At 36.8% G+C, this 17617-nt stretch overlaps 1 protein-coding gene across 1 annotated transcript in view; it reads left to right on the top strand.

The window, feature by feature from the left end:
• LOC132544307 (sodium/hydrogen exchanger 1-like) overlaps positions 1 to 13437 on the top strand; it is an 89230-nt gene extending 75793 nt beyond the window's left edge. The window contains exons 11-23 of the mRNA XM_060207883.1: positions 2737 to 2848; positions 3620 to 3701; positions 5446 to 5541; positions 6461 to 6594; positions 8090 to 8166; positions 8663 to 8788; positions 9136 to 9228; positions 9588 to 9653; positions 9976 to 10082; positions 10202 to 10294; positions 11721 to 11860; positions 12035 to 12165; positions 12406 to 13437. Of these exons, the coding sequence (XP_060063866.1) occupies positions 2737 to 2848; positions 3620 to 3701; positions 5446 to 5541; positions 6461 to 6594; positions 8090 to 8166; positions 8663 to 8788; positions 9136 to 9228; positions 9588 to 9653; positions 9976 to 10082; positions 10202 to 10294; positions 11721 to 11860; positions 12035 to 12165; positions 12406 to 13437 (2289 nt within the window). The remainder of the gene's footprint in view (positions 1 to 2736; positions 2849 to 3619; positions 3702 to 5445; positions 5542 to 6460; positions 6595 to 8089; positions 8167 to 8662; positions 8789 to 9135; positions 9229 to 9587; positions 9654 to 9975; positions 10083 to 10201; positions 10295 to 11720; positions 11861 to 12034; positions 12166 to 12405) is intronic.
• Positions 13438 to 17617: the final 4180 nt, after the last annotated feature.

Raw genomic sequence — 17617 nt, 5'->3', positions numbered from 1 at the left:
GCCCGCACCCTCGATGTCCATCTCCTCCTCAATAGAGACCGAAGTCCCCTTGGGAAGAACAGGGGCCGCCAGAGGAGCCATCTCCGCAGAGGGGAACTCCTCTTTATGGCATTTGGACGCAGCGCGACCAACAGCCGTAGCTGTAGGCTTGGGTCGGAGACCCGAAGCCGACCCCTGGGAACAGGAGACCGACGGGTCCGCGCTGGAGGCGGAAGTCCTTAAGGTCTGGCAAACCTTTATAGGACCGGCCAACAAGGCCCCCGAAGTAGCAGAACATTGGGGGGATTCCGCACTGCTATAACATCTCCTAGAGGAGAGACCAACCCCTATGGGTTCCACGAGTGAAGACCCATGGGGTAAAATCCCAAACCCCTGAGGGAATGGGAACGGTTCAGCGGGCCGGGAGTGACCCCAGAACTGGCCAAGATGGCCTGCCTGAGTCTGGGGCTGGACACCCTGTCCAAAGGACCAGGATGAACCGCCACTCCCACCAGGTGGAAACCCAGACATGTACGGGCTAAGCCCGTAACTGCTGAGTAACTGTTGGTACCCAAAACCATCCGCAGGTTGGCCTGGGCGACCCAGGAATAAGTGCCCTACTCCCTGAGCCCGGGGGAAAGGGAGACCGGAAACCGGACTCCTGGCCTGAAGCCCCAAACCCTTGGGGGAAAACCCCCTGGGAAACCCTGCACTGGGAAATCTGGATAGGGACGGAAAGTCCCAGAGCCAGAAGCCTGTGAGGGTGGGAAAACAGACCCCGCGCTGACACCAGGATTAGTGAACTCAAGTGTCACTAATCCCCGTAGCCACAGACAATCCTGACAAAAAGTCTGTGGCCCCTGACCCTATACCCGAAGGCACAGTTCCGGAGTCAAAGCGGCCCCCACCAACGACGCCACCTGGCGCGCCGAGGTCCCTGTAGGAATCAGAGACCTCGACCGGAAGTCCCTTTCCGACGGTAACACCGCCGCCTATCGAGAGCTACCGGCCAATTCGACCCTTGACTGCGCCGAGTCAGGGTCGGGCTGCCCCCCCCCCCCCTACTCCAGGACGCACCTGGACAGGGGGAGCCACCCCCTGCTGAAGGGCGGAGCTCGGTGGAACGAGAGCACCCCCAGCAGGAACGCTCTGGTTCAGAACTTGAGGAGGGAGGTCTTAAAAAGCTTACTTCCCTTACCGGAAGAAGAGGACGAATCCCTCTTCCGGCGGAAAGTTAGCTGGAAAGGCATGGGAGCCTAAGCAGCAGACTCCATGTGCAAACAAAGTTCACATAGCGAGGTCTGGCTGCAATGTCGGCAAATGGGACAGGTATCATGGGGTTCCCATTATCTATAGAAATAGGAACATCCATGCGCTGACCCCCGACCTTTATCCAGCATCGAAACAATAAAAAATTGTAACAATGAAAACAAGGATAAAAAGTTTTCTAACAATCAAAAAACTACGAACGAGATCATTAAACCTACCGTACGCAGCAAGATTGTACTGCAAAAAAAGAAAACGGTCGTACAAAACGGCCGACAAAGCAGCAAGAAAACAATTTCAACTTCATGAAAATCCGAGTGACGAGACAAGTAGTCACGCACTCGAACACGCGGAGGAAAGACACGGCCGGAAACGAAGTTCTCGAACAATAAAAAAACTACGAACGAGAGCACAAAGCCTACCGTACGTAGCAAGATTGCACTGCATAAATAAAACGGCCGTACAACACGGCCGACAAAGCAGCAAGAAAAACAAATTCCAACTTCACGCAAATCCGAGCAACGAGACAAGTAGTCACGCACTCGAATACGTGGAGGAAAAAACGGCCGGAAATACGGTCAAAATAAACAAATGACAATACTTAATTTCACAATATAAGTTGGGAGATGGGTTTATAGACTACTAATAGAGTAACAATATACTCAAACGACAATGGCAGTACGAAGAGAAGGAGTAAGAAAAGCACTTAGCTCAGACACCTCCGCACTCGTCGGCAGCCATAAAGGTAAGAGGAAGGGAGATCACTCTGCGTTCCTGCCGTGATGGCTCATGGATCGTAGGGAGGGCGGGATTGTTTTTCTTTTGAATCTTTTGTTGTTGGGATACAAAGATGGGTGTAGGTACTGTATTTGCATACTAAAGTTATGGTAATTATTACTGAAATGAAATTGACAAATCATATCAATGGAATAAATACAAAGAATATCTATGGCTGTTGTTCCATAAAATTGTGTATTCAAATGTGATTAAATGCTACAGCTTATTATAGCCTAAAATTTGACATATAGGGAGTCCCAAAACTGTTACCACTGTGGAGGTTTCTGATTAGTTGAAATTAAGATGTTATCTGATCTGATTAAGTTGAAAATTGGTATTGAAAAGTTTAAGGGCATAACATATTCAATGATACCCAATACCATTTTCGAAAAAAAAGAAGTTTTTTCAATTTTGTTGCCATGGGAGGGATGGATGGAGGGTGGGGAAAGGGGTATTAGTCGGCTATCCTGGATACACTTCTAGTTAATTTTTGACAGGTAGACTCAAAATGCCTTTTGCTGCAACTATTTTGTAGACATTTAGATTCTAAATGTCTTTTGCTTTGACTCTCAGTTTATGCATATAGGCTATATATGCCTGTTGCTATAACCAAGTTGTAGACACATAGCTTGAAATGTCAGTATATATATATGCTTGTGGTTGTGACCTCATTGAAAACATGTAAGTCTATATTTCTTTTGTTGTATTTTACAGGTATTTCTGGGGTTGGCAGCTTTCTTCGTGGTCAGTCTGGGAGGCCTCTGTATAGGAATCATATTTGGAGTTCTGACAGCAATAATTACCAAGTATACTGTTCATGTCCGAGGTAAAGGTCATCAAAAAGATCTCAAGGTCAATGTTTGCCCATTTTCACAATTAAAATCACAGAACATTGTTAGGTGTAACAAAAGAATATATACAGAAATGAAGTCAAGTCTTCTAGAATAACATGGTTCTATTATGAGTGAAGTCATTGGTTCAGAATTGAAAGAAATAATGAGTTTTGTTGTAAATGTTCAATAAGAAACATCAGTGTATCAGCTTTGAGATGCCAAAAGTAGAGCACACCTTCACAAACTCCTATGATTAATTTGTGTTAAGATCATTATTCAGCTAAATCTGACAAAACGACAGCTTGTGGATTTAGGTAGAGGGATCAAGTTATGTTAATACCACAGCAAATTTGATTTGGCTTAACGAACATAATATCTGGTTAAAACATTCCATGGTAGGCATTGTATACGAGTTTCATTTGAGAGCTCTATAACTGGTAGCACCACCAGTCTGGTTGTCATGCCATCCTGCCCATGTGTAGGTGAGCAGTAATTTTCTTTACAATAAAAGGTTACTCCTCTGATTTGGTTAACCCTACAGTCCAGCCAGATTTATTTTGTCTATCTAATTTAATTATTTTTCTCATCCAGTCAGATTTAGTTTTGTCTATCTAATTTAATTATTTTTCTTATCCAGTCAGATTTAGTTTTGTCTGGCCAATGACAATTTATTTTCTCTAAGCTTGACTAGTAGGGTTATTCACTTCGATCACTTAATATGTATATTCCCACTATCTGAATAAAGCTTGTTTTTATATTCACAGTTGTGGAGCCGCTGGCTGTGTTCGTTCTGGCTTACATCTCCTATTTAATAGCGGAGCTCTTCCATTTCTCTGGGATCATCAGGTTTTTAATTTGTAGCCATCATCAAATCACCCTATGGCTATGGTCGTCTGTACCTAAACAATTCTTGCTTATATTAGTTATTGAGAGCTACTGGAGGGATCCTTCTCAAGTTTTATAGGAAAGTTCCTCTTGGTTGCTAGATGTGCTCCTTTGAATTTTAGAACTGATAAAAAAAAAAAAAAAAATAGCAGAACAGGCAGTCATTTTGGTTTTGACTTTGAAAAAAAAAATTTTTAAATTCAATAAAGTTAAGGCAAAATATGAACAAAAGAAATATTTACACAGAGATTATTGAAAAAATACAAAGAGAAGAAGACCAGGTGTACCAAAGAAGAAGCATCTTCTGCTTCATCAATAATACCTTCCATGTTAATCTTGGTCAATCCAAGTAAGTAATATTCTCAAATGAGAACAAGGTATACAACAACAGAACCAGCAAGCAAACTTAATGAATATCAAAGACATTCAGCTTCATATCGCACAAAGACATAGAATATTTCTCAATGACATTACAATGACAGACGTAAGACTAAAATAATATTAACTTTTTTGAAAACACAATTAACCAATAAGGTGATAGAAGTAAACAGACAACATAAAGTAAAGTATTTGCAGTCAGATCATCTACATATGTAATTCGGTCATGATATATTCAGTTCAGTTTTGTAGTCACTGCAGTCATTGACACAAAAATTTGGATTATTATATAAAAAACTTGTTTCATTATTTGCATTTCGTGGAACAGAAGAGAAGGGACAGATCTTTTAAAGAACAGATAAGACCATTAACAGTAGTGAGCACAACATTACTGTATATGACTTTGACATTGTATACATGTATGTTACAGTATTATCAGATGTGATCTTGACATTGTATGTTATGGTATTGTAGGAAATTACCTTGATATTGTATGTAAGTGTATTGTAGGAAATGACCTTGATATTGTATGTAAGTGTATTGTAGGAAATGACCTTGGCAATGAGAGTTATAGTATTGTAGGAAATGACCTTGACATTGTATGTTACAGTATTGTAGGGAGTGACCTTGACAATGTGAGCCATAGTTTTGTAGGAAATGACCTTGACATTGTATGATACAGCATTGTAGGAAATGACCTTGGCAATGTGAGTTATAGTATTGTAGGAAATGACCTTGACATTGTATGTTACAGTATTGTAGGGAGTGACCTTGACAATGTGAGCCATAGTTTTGTAGGAAATGACCTTGACATTGTATGATACAGCATTGTAGGAAATGACCTTGGCAATGTGAGTTATAGTATTGTAGGAAATGACCTTGACATTGTATGTTACAGTATTGTAGGGAGTGACCTTGACAATGTGAGCCATAGTTTTGTAGGAAATGACCTTGGAATTGTATGTTACAATATTGTAGGAAATGACCTTGGCAATGTGTGTTATAGTATTGTAGGAAATGACCATGACATTGTATGTTATATTATTGTAGGAAATGACCTTGGCAATGTGTGTTATGGTATTGTAGGAAATGACCTTGGCAATGTGTGTAATAGTATTGTAGGAAATGACCATGACATTGTATGTTATAATATTGTAGGAAATGACCTTGGCAATGTGTGTTATAGTATTGTAGGAAATGACCTTGACATTGTATGTTACAATATTGTAGGAAATGACCTTGACATTGTATGTTACAGTATTGTAGGGTATGACCTTGACATTGTAAGATTAAGTGTTATGGTGTAACCTTGACATTTTCATTATAGTATTATAGGATGTGGCCTTGTTCAGGCACAGTATGCCTTCCACAACATCTCACAGAAGTCACATACTACTATAAAGTACTTCAGTAAGATGCAGAGGTAAGTTATCCAAACATACAAGGCCCTTGTATGTAGCAACACTGTAGTTTCCCTGTCTGGTGTATTTAATTGCAAAACCTTGTTATATGACTACAGTCAGTAATCAGGGACATGTTGTTTACAATATTCTGCCAAGGATTATCAAGATTGGATAGTTGAGTCCTCTTTGGAATATCTTGTTTCTTGTACTTAAAGTGATTTACTGGATTCTGTACTTTGATCTTTGACTGCCAAAAAAAGTTGCCAGGGAAGATCTCAATACCATTTCATTAGCTAGTATCTTCCAGATTTTTGTCTTAAGTTCTATTTGGAAAACTTGCATTTTATGTAGATAATGTAGTCACGGCATCTTGTGACCTTAGTCATTAATAGAATAATCTTACAGGAGTATGAGTGAGGAGAGGAGGTCCTTTGCCTTACCATATGTAACATGTCCAGCATGACTGTTGTAAATGTAGATGTTTGGAACAGTATTCCATTTAATGTTGTGAATGCAACGACAGTTAAACAATTTGAATATATTCTAGATGAACATTGGAAAAACCAGCCACAGAAATATTGTTTTAAAGAAAAAATGAGCTGTGAACTTTATTTTAGTATAAATTGTATAAAGAGCTGACTATCAAAGGATTGTTAATCCTGTACATGTTTTCTGTACCTTGTCAGAATAAATCTATGTATCTGTGTATGACTGGGAGCACTATTTTTCATAGCAAACTAATGTATTCACCAAACGTTGAGATCATTCTTGGCCGTTTATTTTCAACCTAGTTTAATTAACATGTACATATAAAAATTTCATATATATATTTGTGTCTGTCACCTGATAGAATATCATTAAATCAGTGTTAATTAAGATTATGTGAAATGTAGCTGAGTATTATATGACAATGTATTAATTCACGATGCTTTGTTGTAGTTCGACCAGCGACTGCATCATCTTCCTGTTTCTGGGTATTGCACTGTTTAAACCAAACCTGTTTGACAGTAAAAACTGGCATCCAGGTTTTATACTATGGACACTTTTCCTGTGCCTTTTGTATAGGTTTCTTGGTAAGTTTGAGATGTAAAACAGTTGTTGTCAGCAAGACTGTATGGCATTCAGTAATCTTTGACATTCCAAATGCCATACCCAAGTATTAATAAGAAATTCCTAGCATCTGGAATATTTCTATTGTTTTTAGATAGAGAAAGACAAAGTTTCAGTGTTTAATGATTTTCAAAATGTTTATACTGTTACTAAAGGAGGTATAAACAGTTTTAAGTAGTTAGATATGTCCATCTGCCACCACATTGTGTTGTGTTCCAGGTGTTATATCTTGAGAAACAGATTCAGTTCATGTTTACCCCTAGTGTTATAGATTCTGTTTAAGAGCAGGGGCATTCATACCTGGACATTTCTAGTCAACTGAGATCTTTTCTAATTGCCTTTAGTTTGCCGTGCATCTGTATGTCTGGATTTTGGCTTCCAGATGATAACTTGAAACAAGGTGGATGGATTTGAATGAACCTTTATTGACTGTTAGGTTATGAGGTAATACAGAGTGGGATTGAGTTTAGGATTGAAAGCTCAACTACAAAGGTCACTGTTACCAAAAATAGCATTTTTTGTCAAATTTTGGTTTCCAGATAACTTCAGAAAGATTGATGGATTTGGTTGAAACTTCATAAAATGTTCACTTATGACATAATATAGAGTGAGATTGAGTTTGGATCAAAAGGTCAACTACAAAGGTCATTGTTACTAATAAAAGACTTTTATAATCATATTTTGGCTTCCAGATGATAACTTATATAGGGTTGACCAATTGTTTTGAAATTTGATGCAATCTAATATTATCAGAAAATATATAGGAGGGGATTGAGTTAGGGGTCAAAAGGTCAACTTTGAAGGTGGTGAAGGTCATTTACTATAATAGATATTTATCACCATTATTAAGGCCCCACATCTTTACAGTTTGATGGAATAACACTAGTAGTCACTTGACCAATGTTCAAGGTCAGTGTGTCAAAAGGTCAAGGTCAGTTTTACATCTTTTCATGTGTATACTGACAATGTAACTAGAATTGTTAAATTTACCCTTAAAGGTTAGACACAAAGCCTGGACCTTTCTGACATGTCAGTGTTTTACTTTGTTTTTCAGATAATCACTTTTTTTATCACGTTATTTTCTGGTTTTTGCTTCCTTCCTGTCGAGACACTAGTTTTTGTTAAATTGAGTCATTGCTTTCAAGGTCTATGCTGCTTAGAAAATTTAAATAATGGCAGTGGGGAGAGTGTTGCATGAAACACTAACAGTAAGCGTGTTATGCGTGATTTGTGCCTAATGATATATCTGGTTGGTAAGATTTCAATTTTAGCTTTAAATCAGCTTTGCCTTTAGGATTGTATAGGTTTTTGTAACTTGACATTCCTCAGATTTCCCTATTTGTGATTATGAACTTTGACATGACCTCTGTGACCTCATTGATATGATTCTTGATGCAATCCATGTCTACAGAAAGGTTGTTCAGGTAAATGGTATTGTTTTAATTATTTGTGTTTCAGTTGTGTTTGTGCTGACTTACTTTGTAAACAAGACAAATCGGATGAGAAGAATTGATAGAGAAGAACAGTTCATAATGGTAATTAATAACTGTTTCAAGAGGGTCACAAAATAGATCACCAACAGCTGGGACTTTACAATGGTGGATTGAGATCTTCTACAATTGTAATACATTGTACTCATGTTCAGGGCCTACAGTAACATGCCAATTATCTGTCTTTGTTCAAAGTCTAGTACATTAATTTTGCATCCATGTTCGGGGCCTACACTAGCATGCCCATTATCTATCTTTCTTCAAAGCTTAGAATATGAACTCTGTGTCCAGGTTCAGAGCAAATGATGGCTGGTATGACTATTTTGTATTTCCTTGTTCAGGCTTGTTTAGAACTTTTAGTATCTATATTAGTGTGTTCAGTATCTGTCCATGTTCTGGGCCTATGATAACATCCAACATGTCCATTTATATTGTAGGTAATAATTTTTAACATTTCAGGAAGATTTCAAATGTCGGTGTTCTGTATTAATGATGTTTACTTGGTGAAATCAAAGTCTACATGCTTTTTAATACTTACTAGGCCTATGGAGGATTGCGCGGAGCTGTTGCCTTCTCCTTAGTGAACCTTTTAGAGAATGGTGGACTTCCAAAAGACATGTTTACCACAGCAACACTTTGTCTGATCTTCTTTACTGTTTTCCTACAGGTATATATCAGCAATAACAGACTGATTGTGATTTACTAAGTATGGTAACAATATTGATTTTTCCAGGGATTCGACCCTGAAGATATTGAACCCTGTAATATCACATGTTAATACCTCCAATACTTGAATTTATTTAAATGTCAGATGTAAAATAAATGAGAAAAAACACCAAACTGAAACTTGTCACGTTATCCCAGTAGGACTTACCAGGTAATAACAGAATTGTGAAGAAACTATGTAGATAATTTTCAGTACTTATAGTCATTGTAAATGTGAGTCTTGTGTATTACCATATCCCACCCACCAGTTATGATCTCTAAATAACATATGTTATACTTGTTGTACAGGGAATCACTATCAAACCACTGGTGAAGATTCTTAGAGTCAAGCTCCAGGAGAATGATAAACTTCTCATCATAAGTGAGGAGATCAACATGCAGGTGAGAACAAAGAAATATCCCGTAAAACAACAGTCCTCCAAATGTTGGCAACTTTCAGACGGCAGTCATAGTGTAGTAGGGAAAGTTTCAAGTTTTGTGTAGCCAGGCATTTTAACTGTTCAAACATACAAATGATAATTTGAAGTATATGACACACAGTGAGCTTCAAGTGACTTCCCCCCCCCCAAATAAAAAACACTAAAGTTACCATTTATCTTTAAATTACCAATTGTATATGAGATCATAGTCTCTAATCTTATCCATGTACAAATAATCAAAAGGGAACTTTCACTAGACATTGAAACTTTTCAAAGAATATCAAAATCAATTATCTTTATTGTAACTTTTCTTTTTTAAAGGTCACAGATCACATCATGGCAGGTATAGAGGAGGTGATTGGTGAAAGAGGAGAGCACTACTTCAGGGTAAATTATATACAAGTCTGCCAATTTATGTCCTGTCTCCAGCTTATTTTAGCCTTTAAACAGTTTGTTTAGAACTTGTGAAAATGGTCATCTCTTCACCAGGTACAGAATAATGTGTATGCAGATATTAAAATTAACACTAGGTGACAGAATGACATGTTGCTTACTACAGTATTTTGATTCTATTTATAGCCCCTAAAGGCCAAGCCCAAGGGTTTCGTGAGTTTACAAGTATTAATTTAATGGTGTCCCATTACATTAAAGAGCATGTGCAATTCCTTCATTTGCTGGCTAAGATAAATTGTTTATCTTTTTTCTCCAGGAAATCCTTGAGCACTATAACAGAAAGTACCTAAATCTGTGGCTACAGAGAGACCCCGTCAGCATGGATGAACACATCATGTTCATGTTTGAGCAAATTGCCTTACAGTAGGTGTCATAATATAATCAGCAAGGTCAAATTAATATACACATCTTTTCCACTACTCTAAATACTTTTTTCAGATAAAAGATACCGGTTATTAAAAAATTTTGTCCTATTTTTTCAGACAGCATTTTGAAAATTTAGCTGGGTCTAAAATGATACAAGATAAATATGCAAGTTCTGAAGTTCTTCTGCCATCGCAGTTGCTCCAAAAGACGTAAGTATGCTCTCAAATATCTAGACTAGTACCTGGTATATGTTTGTTTCTGCAAGCTGAAGGATGTGCACATTTACACGAAATCAGCTGTACATATTTGTTTTGCAACAGAGAGGCCACCCATTCAGGTGCTGACCACAATCAAAATTACTTGGACTATTAAGACACATAGAAACAACACCCACTCAGCCACAAAATCTATGATAGCTATTGGGCTATGCAGCCGATCCATTAAACTTTTCATGTTTGCTTATATGGTCCTATCAAGCCTACATGAGTGAAAACACACACCAATGAAACATTAAGTAAAACAATGAAAGTGTGTGTTAACAATGATAAATCAATATTGAGCAAAATAAGGGGGCCAAGTTGACGCAAGTGTGAAAACGATGATGAGTTTCATCATTTTTGTTAATGCTTCCAGCAAATTTTTGGGGGAGCATATAGTTGCTGCCATGACCGTCTTTCTGTCTGTTCTCTTGCGTCTGGAGCATAACTTTACCCATCATGCTAGGATGATATGCATTGTTCCACATTCAGGGCCCTTGGCCCCTTAATTAGAGAGTTATTGCCCTTTGTTCAAAATTTGTGACTAGAGCACAACATTAAATTGCTTGCATTTTAACAAGGATAATGAATCTTGGTGGATACATTGATCATAAGAGATCTATGAGAGTGTGCACTGTACCAAATTCAGGGCTCTCTTCAGAAGCGTAACTTTAATTACAGTCAACCAAGGATCATAAAACTAATTGTATGCATTGATCATACTTAATGTGCTGTGTATTGAATTCTGGGCCCTTGACTCCTAAATTACTGAGTTATTTTCCTTTGTTAAAAATATCTTGTCTAGTTCATAACTAGTTTGCATTAAAGCTAGAATAATGAAACTTGGAGTATGTATTGATCATAGGAAGAAAATGTGCAGTGTACCTGTGTTAGGACCTGTATCCCCTTTGTTTCAGAGTTGTTGCCTGTTGTCTGTATATAAATAAACAAGGATATTGAATTGTGATATATATAGAAGCAAGGTGCAATGTAGCAATGTCAATGCCCATGACCCTCAGTTACAGAGTTATTGCCCTTTGTATCATAAGCATAGCTTTGCTTGTACCCCTGGGGTATTTAAACTAGAGTCATGAAACTTGATATATACATCGGTCATACTAAGAAAATGCACAGTGTACTTCATTCAAGGCCTGCAACCTGTTTACTACAGAAATATTGCCCTTTGTTGCTTTGTAAATTCATTTTCTGAGAGCATTCATCAGTTTCACTGATGCTGGTTTTTCTTTTCTTTTAATTGTCATTTGGTTTTACTTTTTCAAACACAGGACAAAAATTTCTAACTTTGAACAATTAGATTCACAAATAACCCCTTTTTTTATCAGATTTATGTTTTAGTCTAATATTATATTTCTGTCAGTGTTTACCAAGAGGAGTGGGACAGTGATAGTTCTGAGGGCACAGTGCTGCCATCTGTTACCGTACCATCTCTACCACCAAAGTCATTGACCTTTGACCTTGGGGAAGGAGAAGCAGACATTGAAATGATACGCAAGGGAGGTAAATCTTACTTGAATATGATGAAACTTTTGTCATTTCAATCACCTGTTGGTATTTGACATAGAAAACCATACTATTGTAAATATTAGCACCATACACTGGTTTTGCTGACATGCTCAGGTTTTCCATGTCCTGGATTTGAGTAATCATTGCATCAAATTTCTTTTTTTTCAGCTGAAGCCCGAAGAGATACATTAGCAAATATTCGTAACAAGCCCATATTTGGCAAACGCCGAGAATCAAAACACATTGAAAACCCAACTGTGAAAGATGTCCGAAAGATGTTGACTCCTGTTCGCAGAGAGGTATATTTAGCTATATACATATAACACACTATTGGCCATCTTGATTGATCCATAGATCATGTGATTCTGGTCAATACATTTGTGCTGCCACTGAGTTCCTTAATTGTACTTGCATCATAACAAGGATTGTTCTGTAAGATATACACTACCACTTTTCCAGTATATGTTATGATGCAAACTTTATCATTACTTACATTAAGACTATTTAACAAAACTGATTTATTTGTAACTGTGTTTTAGCTTCCTGCCAAACTAGACAAGAATTTGAAGAATGAGAGTAGTGCAGATTTATTGAAATGTCTTCAAGAGAAACAGCTTAGAACAAGAAGGATGTCTCGTGCGGTCATGCCAGGTAATCTGCCTGGATTGGAACAGATTCCAGGAAGTGTTGAAAAGATTCCAGGCAGAAGTTTTAATGCAGATGCAGCAACAGCAAACTATCGGCGTCGTCTCAGCCTTGCTGTTCCAGCTCAGAAATCCAACTTCATGCGTGAACGGTCCCCATCAGATATAACATCACTGCGTATGATGAATCAATTCAGGGAAGGAGATGCAGGTAACAGAACTGATTTTATATCTGAAACGCAGCCAAAACGGCCAAACTTGTTTAAAAAGTCACACACTTTGACTGGAACTGAGGGCAAGGAAGATTTGTCTCCCTTGATTCGAAGAGCAAGACTTGATGTTCAGTCTGGCAGTCCGTTGAGAAACTCAACTGGACAAAAATTTGATGTCATCTCAGAAAATGAAGAGGAGGACTTCTCATCTCCAGAAAAATCTCCTAATAAAAACATTACCACAAAGCAAATAACTGAAATATCAGGTGTGGGAGATGAGGTCAGCCCACATAACTTTGTTGTAGACACTCACCCTCAACCTAGAGTTAAAGATTCAATTGATGATGGACAATTGGCTGATGATGAAGATTCAAAAGTTAAACTTAGATACTCTCCGAAATCTAGACTTAATAAGAAACGTAGTTTGTTGCAAAAAACAAAGTCTGTTGATGGAAATAACCTTGACATTAATGCAAAAAATAATGTAGCGTCACTTGGTGCGAAATCAAATAATCCTCGTCCTGTCTCTGATTGTTCTTCATATTTAAGTAATTACAAAGAATCTGAGCAGGAAGGATCATCCTTAAGGAAGCCTTCATACACTTCTGCCATTTCAATGACCGAAGGTGAAAAATCTGAGCATTCCATAAAGGTAGACAACTCTATTGAGATGGAAAACATATCAAATGAAACACAACAGGAGGGAGAAGATTAATGACAGGTGCTTTGTATTTATGACTCTATATATGGGTATATGAAGGAAATTATGTTCACATTTGTTTCAATCTTTATATATTTGCCTAAGAAATATATTATGCATGATTGGTAGTTTTGTAAGTTTATTGGCACAAACAATAAATATCATTGTTTTATTGATATTAAATCTACCTGTATGCAGAGAAGTTGTAATTTTTAAATACGGTTACATATAAATATAAGGATACTGTCTGCTTGCTTTTAAATTAAAATTAATGACTGAGAATTTGATAAAGATGGTTAGCTTGATGACTCTTTTATAATGATGAAAAATACTTCCCTGCTGGAGAAAATCATTGGTGGTAATACAGGATTATTAATTATAACGAATTTCACTGATCCTCACTATACAATGAAAATTCGAAAATCAGTCGAACTTTGATTGTCCCTAGAGGTTTTGATGAATCTACAAAACATGAAATTAACTGTAATGAAATGTAGGTATAGATGACTGGACAACATCTGTCAGAAGATATCAGCAAAATTGATTAAATAACATGTTTAATGAGATGTTTTAACATTGAATTTTGATATGGCAAAATAACATAACAAAAGTTTAGCTGTGAGTGAGAAGGAGAGTTGTATGTGTGGTAAGTTTATTCTGATTTCCTAATATATCATATGTGCCATGAAAACTTTTTAAGTTCTGGTCAGAAATCTGATTAATTGAAAGATTTGAACAGGCTATATTCTGTTAATAGAGGATACTTCATTTTGTAACTGAAAGTTAGTGTAGAGGATATACATCTACTCACAGGGTCTAGAATGGTTCTGGGTTTAAATAATCTCTTGCTTAACATTCTAATCAAAGATTCTACACCTTCAACTACTCTTGTGGTGTGGCGCATTTGTAACACACTTGCCTTTCACCTCACCATCTGGTGACAAATTCCTGAAACAGACGTGAAAATCAAGTTATGGGGTCACCTGCCCGACCACATGGGTTTTCCGCAGGTACTCCAGTTTCCCCCCACTGTAAGACCCCTCACGCCTTCAGGCCAACAAGAGTGATTAGTATAAGTTGAAATAACTTGTTTCGTAATGATGTAAAATAAATAAAGTTTATATTTATGATATCAGAAGAAAAAATTGAGTAGAGAGTAAATGACTTTTATAGTAGTATAGATCTATCACTTAGATATGCATGTAAGTCTATAAGAAAATCCCTGGTGTCTATATGTATTATTAATCTTCTAGTCAATACTTAACACTACAACCTTAGAATGAATTCAAACAGTAAGAATATGTCAAATATGTGGCCATATGTTTCATTCTTATTACAATTTTACAACTGAAATGATATACTGTATACTTATAGAGGTCATATAGAGGGTATAGAATAGAAAAAAGGAGAAGCTATGAGAATCATTCAGAATTATACTGAAGTTTGATGTGACGATATATGAACACCCGTCTGAAATCTTCTTTGCATTTAGTGTTGACCTTTCAGTAAATATTTTTCATATAGACATTATAAGACTTAATTGATGTCTACGGTTTGGCAATATTTAAGACCTTTTTCACAAAAAAGTGTACATCAATATCATTGTGGCTGTGATAAAATGAAGTCAAAAGAGACATTCCGCAGGAATAAGATCTAGTATTGTTATGTAAGGATGTTGATAGAGGTAATCCGAAGGAACTAAAATCTAGTATTGTTATATAAGGATGTTGATAAGAGTGTTCCAAATGAATTTTGAGTTAGTATTTATAATAATGTTGATAGAGGTATTCTGAAGGAAATTGGAGCTAGTATTGTTATATAATGATGTTGATAGAGGTATTCTGAAGGAAATTGGAACTAGTATTGTTATATAATGATGTTGATAAGGGTAATCCGAAAGAACTTAGAGCTAACATTGTTATGTAGTGGGACTGGATGGGGTCGAATGTCGGCTCTGTAGGTAGAGCATCAGTCTAGAGTGTTTGGAAGGTCCCAGGGTTGAACCTCAGTCTGGTCGCGCATTTTTTCTGCTCCGGTTACATTACATATGGATGTCAATGGTGGTATTCAAATGGAATTTAGATCAGTATTGTTATATAAGGGTATTGATAGAGGTATTCCGAATGAACTTAGATCAAGTATTATTATATTTTGGTGTTGATTGAGGTGTTCCAAATAAACTTAGATCTAGTATTGTTATAAAGGATGTTGATATTAGTATTCTGAAGGAACCTAGAGCTAGTATTATTATATAAGGATGTTGATAGAGGTATTCTGAAGGAACCTAGAGCTAGTATTATTATATAAGGATGTTGATAGAGGTATTCTGAAGGAACTTTGATCTAGCATTATTTTTATGGTAGGATGTTGTTTAGAGGTGTTCCGAAGGTTGCAGTTAAAATGGCTTGTACATGTCCGAGCTGAACCTGCAAGGGAAATGATAAGCACAAAATGGGACCAAGACAGGGCTGTGGAATGTTTGAGGGGTCCATTTATACATGTATGAAACTAACTGGCTGATTATCACTAGTGTTGGGAGTTTCTACATAAAATAGGGTTGGTGCACACACATTTGTGGAACTATTATGACATACAGTACAGGTATAAATGGAACATATTATCGGTCTTTAGGGTTGACAGGACTGGACATTTTGAGCTTGACATTTCATTTATTGTGGAATAATTAAATATGTGCCACCTGAACCATTTCTGAGCCAGGTTATGTAAAAGTGACCCTAAGACTTGTTATTAACAGATGTCAGTTAGAGTTATTCTGCAGGAACACAGATCTATACTCTTGTTACAAAAGAAAGCCAACAATAGAGATATTTCAAAGGAAGTATGATCTTATAAGGTTTTAATGTGTTTAATGGAGGTCCAGTGAGATATTTTGATAAGGCTGCATTTTATGACAAATAGAGTTCAATAGAGACATTCTAGAGTAGTAATAGATCTCAGGGCTTAAGCATGACAGGTCTGTTAATGATCTTATAAAAAAAAACATAAGTAAGCCTGTATTTGGATGTAAAATATGTCACCAAGGTGATTTTGTGATTCCCAACTCTCAGGTTCATGCTATGTACACTGTTATGTGATTTATAACATATGTATTGATGATCAATATAACCTTTCAGTTTGGTGGTGATTCTGTATATATACATATTTCTATATCACCTGGGGAGAGATGCAACCCGCCTATAATAAAAATATCCAGTTATATAATTTGGATTCAAGATGAAAAAAGATAGTATGTGTTCAAACATTTTCAATTTTAGATTTATAATAGAGTGCTATTCTACTGTGTGCATTCAATTTACATTTGGTTTTTAGCACAAGATCATTGGATAGTGGGCTATTTAAATTTTCCTGCATTGTCTATCGTTGGTTGTCTGTCAGTAAACAGTTCTTGTTTTTCGTTATTTCTTGAGAAATGGTGGATGGATTTTTCTCAATTTCACATGGTGGTTCTTATTGGTCCTTGTCGTGCCCTTTTGATTTTAAGACTGATCAGAAAAACAAAATGGCGAAAGACCAACATCTTGGATTTTGGCAAAAGACAGATGATAGAAGAGAAAAGAATGGAAATGATTCATGATTAAAGAACAAATAAAGACGAAACAAAGGTGGATGCCAAGAGGGATCCGTTGTTATTACTTCTTACTGTTTACTTATTTGTAATTCATATCGTTATTTCATGTCGTCATAAATGTAAGTTTTAAGTTGATCTAATTTTAGAATATATACCTGTTGTACTTTAGATTACACTTTGTACTGATTTTAGTCAGAGTAATTTGCATAATAATACACTGTTATGAGATTTTTATTGATGTATTAAATAAATACGTTTTTAAACTGACGTTTCAAATGAAAAAAAAAACACCAGGAAGAAGTATTTGCCTTTAGAGTCCATTTGGTACAGTGAATTGGTGTGGCACATGGAGAGCTGTTAAATGTCATACAGTGAGCTTCAAAAAATGTCAAACACAGGGTGTTAACAACAGAGGGTAACCAAGTGTCAGACAGAGGGCTACCATGTATGACATAGAGAGCTACCAAGTGACACAGTGTTAAGAAAGTGTCACACACAGGGCTACCATGTGTAACAAACAATGGACTACCTCATGTCACCCAGAGGACTACCAAGTGTCACACACAGAAGGCTACAAAGTGTCATACAGTGGACTACTATGTGTCA

This window comes from Ylistrum balloti, unplaced genomic scaffold (genome assembly GCF_031769215.1).
Source record: "Ylistrum balloti isolate Yb309-2 unplaced genomic scaffold, AGI_CSIRO_Ybal_v1 Utg369790, whole genome shotgun sequence".
Lineage (NCBI taxonomy): Eukaryota > Metazoa > Mollusca > Bivalvia > Pectinida > Pectinidae > Ylistrum > Ylistrum balloti.
This window is presented reverse-complemented; position numbering and strand designations above follow the sequence as displayed.